The sequence below is a fragment of the Meleagris gallopavo genome, chromosome 14, assembly GCF_000146605.3.
Source record: "Meleagris gallopavo isolate NT-WF06-2002-E0010 breed Aviagen turkey brand Nicholas breeding stock chromosome 14, Turkey_5.1, whole genome shotgun sequence".
NCBI classification, from domain to species: domain Eukaryota; kingdom Metazoa; phylum Chordata; class Aves; order Galliformes; family Phasianidae; genus Meleagris; species Meleagris gallopavo.
The window spans coordinates 2,718,029-2,722,275 of NC_015024.2; the positions used below are offsets into that span (position 1 = coordinate 2,718,029).

The 4,247-nt window shown below is 63.6% G+C and overlaps 1 protein-coding gene across 1 annotated transcript; it reads right to left on the reverse strand.

Moving 5' to 3' along the window:
• Positions 1-521: 521 nt before the first annotated feature.
• On the reverse strand, positions 522-4,239 carry ACY1 (aminoacylase 1). The gene is made up of 14 exons (XM_003210016.4): positions 4,090-4,239; positions 3,785-3,849; positions 3,260-3,364; positions 3,096-3,190; positions 2,925-3,001; positions 2,614-2,703; positions 2,376-2,432; positions 2,215-2,288; positions 1,986-2,035; positions 1,638-1,782; positions 1,489-1,557; positions 1,330-1,409; positions 1,028-1,088; positions 522-957 (listed from the first exon to the last, which is right to left on the reverse strand). The coding sequence occupies exons 1-14, from the start codon at positions 4,196-4,198 to the stop codon at positions 793-795; spliced, it is 1,242 nt and encodes a 413-aa protein (XP_003210064.2). The 5' UTR covers positions 4,199-4,239; the 3' UTR covers positions 522-792.
• Between the last annotated feature and the right edge of the window lie 8 nt (positions 4,240-4,247).

Below are 4,247 nucleotides of genomic sequence, written 5' to 3' on the forward strand. Positions count from 1 at the left end.
ACAAAGCAGCCGGCGACCCGGGGCGGGCGGTGCGCCGTGCCTCCCGAGCTCCCGGCACCGGTGGTGCGTGGGAACCCCGTGCCACATGCAGAGCTCTGCCGGTCCCAACCTGCACCGAAGTGCTCCGGTGGAGCTCGGCCAGCCCCGTGCACCCGTGCACAGCTCCCCGGGGGTGGGCACAGCGTCTGGACCGGATGCGGCACCCTCGGGTGCTGGGCACAGCACGGCTGGGAGTGGAAGCAGGGAGCGGGGCCAAGCCCTCGGGTATCTCTGGCAGGTGAGTGCGTGCTCCTGCCGGGGCTTGCACATCGCTGCCGGCTTTGGGGTCTGGCAAAGCCATCCTGGGAAGATCCCATGGGAGGAAGCTGGATTTACCTCAGCGCCTGCCCCCAGTGCCGCAGATTGAGAGGGTTCCCACCCGGGCAGCACTCTGCTGGTGCAGCCCCTCCTCTGTCTCCAAGGAAATCAGCACACCCTCGGGGCCGCGGCTACCCACGGCACTGCTCACGAGCAGGCAGACAGAGGTGCTCCTGGCCTTGCTTACCAGGAAGGTTTATTGAGTGAATGTGCACGGTCAGGATACGGGGCACCAGCTGGGAGACATGGCCCCAGCACCCCTGGAAGTGGTCTGGGAGGGCTGCAGGGGCACAAGGCACACCGGGCTCCACTGGCACACGGTCCCCAGGGTGGCACAGCCAGGACACGCGTCACCATCAGGCCAGCTCACAGCACAGCCACAGCAGAGGGGCACGTAGAGACGTGGCACGATGCCCCCTGTCCCCTCCCAGAGGCTCAGCCCTCGGCAGGCAGTGGGGGCACAGAGGCCAGGGCAGGTAGGAGGCGGGCGTAGATGTCAATGCCCCGCAGGAAGACGTCCTCGTTGAGGAACTCATTGTGGTCGTGGAGCAGCACGGGGGTGCGGTTCATGGGCGAGAAGCCGAGGGCTGGGTACCCTGCCTGGGGACGGAGGAGCACAGTGAGCCCAGGGTGGGCAGCAGGGACACGGGTGGGCTGGGGCAGCACTCACCGCCCGGATGTAGCGGCTGTCGGTGGCAGCTGGGAAGATCTCCAGCTTGAGAGGCAGTTTCCTGTAGGGCAAGCCATGGCATCAGCGTGGCATAGGGACAGCCGGGGTGTCTGCCACCCAGACCCAGCCAAGGGCCTAAGCCATGTACCCTACAGGATGCTCAATCCTATTCTTTCTGACACAATGCAGTACGGTGAGGTGCCGACATGGCTCAGGGCACCTCTCCTACACTGCCAGGTCCCCAGGGTACACGAGAACCAGGGGGTGCAACCTAGGTGCCACCATCCCATAGCACTACTCACATGTCCCTGCAGACCCCGCTGAAGGCTTTCCACCACGGGTCAGACTCCTCAGTGGAGGTGATTTGCTGGTCCATGCATTTCTGAGCGATGGAGGCAGCGGGTGGGCACACTGCAGGGGAGGGGCAGCACAGTCTGCCGACCCCCCCGGCAGCCCCTCACCTGGTGAAACTCATACGTGACACCATCCCCAGCCGCCCGGCACCACGCAGCCACCTGCTCCTCGAAGGCCTGCAGCAGGCAGCACAAAAGGGTGTGAGCAGGGACACCCCCAGCCCGCTCCCCCCACACGGGGCCAGCACCATGCCCACCTTCAGGTCCACGGTGGGTGGGATGCGGACGTCGAAGCCGACGGCCATCTCAGAGGGCACCACATTGAAGGAGACTCCCCCCTCCAGCATGGTCAGGTTGAGTGAGGTGACGTCCCCCAAGGTCAGGCTTGTGTTGGACTTAAGCCTTGGGGGATGCAGGGGACAGTCACCCTCTGTCCTGAGAGGAGGGGAAGTGCTCCCTGCCCCCACCTCCATGCAGGTAAACAGAAGCACGGGGATGCGGTGCAAGATCAGAGCCTCGCTTGGGACCTCCTGGATGCCAAAGGGGGGCAAGGCCCCTCCAAGGACCACAGTGAGGCCAACGCAGCCCCTCCAGCCATGTCCTACCTCTGCTTCTCACTCTCCCTGAAGGCCAGGAAGGAGGTGATCACTTTGTGCTGGGGAGGCAAACATATGATGTAAACATCCCAGAACCATCTGGACAGGGGGTACCATACCCCACGCAGCCCCTCCCCATGCCTCCCATCAGCAGCTCCCAGCCGCAAGCCCGGTGCCCACCGCAGAGGGCTCCCACCCCAGGCCCCCACAGGGCACACCGCTGTCTCCATTCCCTTACCAACTTCTCAGCCGCGGTGTTTGTGATGAAGCGGGACCCATGCCCAGGGCTGCCTGTGCACTTCACCTTGATCCCTGAGGAAGAGGCGCTGAGCTGGGTGCACCCAGCACCCCAGAACCCAGCAGAGCGAGGGACAGGATGGCAGGCACGCCATTACTCACACCAAGGGCTCTTCTCTCCATAGAAGACACTGTAGGTGTCGGATGGGCTGGCCAAACCTGTGGTGGGCACAGCAAGGGGGACAGATGTGTCCCAACTGGTGCACTGCGGGGTCAGCGGCTGGGATGCCCAAGGGGACCCCAGGAGCAGTGTTGAGTGCCCCTGCCTTGGGGGCAATGCCAAATATGCACGATGCCATGAGGTCCCGCTGGGTCCCAGCACAGCCATGCCATCACTCACCTTCATCTAGGGCAAAGCCCACGTTGAGTGCTTTGAACTCCGGGCGCTGCAAGAACATCACCATGCCCTTGTGTCCGCCCACCTCCTCGTCTGTGGGGAGAAAACTGGCATGGGTGAAGGGATCCTCCACCCCACCACCGTGCTTCCATGCCAGCCTGGTGCCATTGGCCATCCCCAGAATCACACAGCCCTTCATCCTAGAGCAAGTGGAACCCAAAACCTGGACAGGTTAGCAGGAGTGTCCCATGCCCAGGATGCGGGGAGCCACACAGCGCCACCCAGCCCACCCTGTTCCTCAGGAGGGCACTCACCAGGCACAAAACTCAGGTGGATGGTGCGGGCAAAGCTCTTCCCCTCTGCCTTCAGCCTTCGGATGGCCTCAAGGTACCTGCGGGTGATGTGAGGAGGTGGTTTGAAATTGCTGGTTGCAGGGAGTGGGGCTGAAACCCCTGAGCCACCCTGTGCACCAAGCCCCCACTCACTGGATGGAGACACACTTCATGTCCTGGGCACCCCGGGCATAGATGTTGCCCTGGGAATCCTTAACAGCCTCAAAGGGCGGGTAGGTCCAGTGCTCCTGTGGGAATATCAGCCGTGACCCCATGTCATGAGGCTACCCCTGTGCCCGGCCCCTCCGACCCCGTACCTCGAAAACTGGCACAACGTCGGTGTGGGAGTTGAGCAGGATGGAGCGCAGGCGGGGATTTGTGCCCGGCCAGGTGAGAACCAGCACCACGCGGCCCTGGCACACCTGTGAGCAAAGGCTGCATGTCACTGGGGTGGGACAGGGGGACGCAAGGGTTGGGACAGGCTCATTCCCCCACCGCGGCCACTGGGCAGCCACAAGCAATTCGGAGGAAGTAAAACGGAGACCCTAAGCCCTGGGTGTCCCCTGTGCCAGCCACTGTCCCCTCTTGGCCAGACACAGGGGACATCTGCAGCCAGCGTCACCCTGCCTGGTCCCTGGCTAATCATAGCACAGCCAGCCACAAAGGTCAGAGGAACAGGCACAGTGCAGGCTGTGTGGGGGGAGCTTACAGCAGCACCTGGGCCAGCAGAGCGGTAGGGCAGCAGCAGGCACCTCCTGCTACGCGTGGGGTGGTGGGGAGAGGATCTGACCCCCAGCCGTGCTGCGATGGGATGGGACCAGCCCTGGGGCTGCCCCGCTCACCTCCACTTTCTGGCATGCCAAGCCCAAGTCGGTGCCCACACGCTCCAAAAACTGGACGGCCGCATCTGGGGGTGAAAAAAGACGGATGAGGGGGTGTATTCATGACAAAGCAAGGGCGGCCTTGCCCAAAGCTCGGCGGGGATAAGGCACTGCAGTGTTCTTTGCGCCGGGACTGCAACAGCCCTGGCCTCGAGCATCAGGCACGTGGGTCCAAAGAACGATCCAAAGAGCGGCGCAGGGGAAGGAGCCGTGCTGCCAGCCTCGAGCCCTGGGTGCCCCCCCCACCACATCCCTGCTCTCCTCACCGTAGTCAGGCTTGGGGTGCACGGTGTCGATCCTCAGGTACTCTCGGAAAAGTGTCACCGAAGGGTTCTCCGAGGCCCCCGCACTCTTTCCTTGCTTGCCGGGTGCCATTCCCGGACTGCAGAGCCGCGGGGGAAGAGACAGTTAAACCCCCCCTTCC

Coding starts and splice junctions, on each gene's coding strand:
- ACY1 (XM_003210016.4), bottom strand. CDS start 4,198: ATGGCACCCGGCAAGCAAGGAAAGAGTGCGGGGGCCTCGGAGAACCCT. Junction 3,002..3,095: donor ATGAAGTGTGTCTCCATCCA/GTGAGTGGGGGC, acceptor CATCACCCGCAG/GTACCTTGAGGCCATCCGAA. Junction 1,558..1,637: donor CACCCACCGTGGACCTGAAG/GTGGGCATGGTG, acceptor TGCCTGCTGCAG/GCCTTCGAGGAGCAGGTGGC.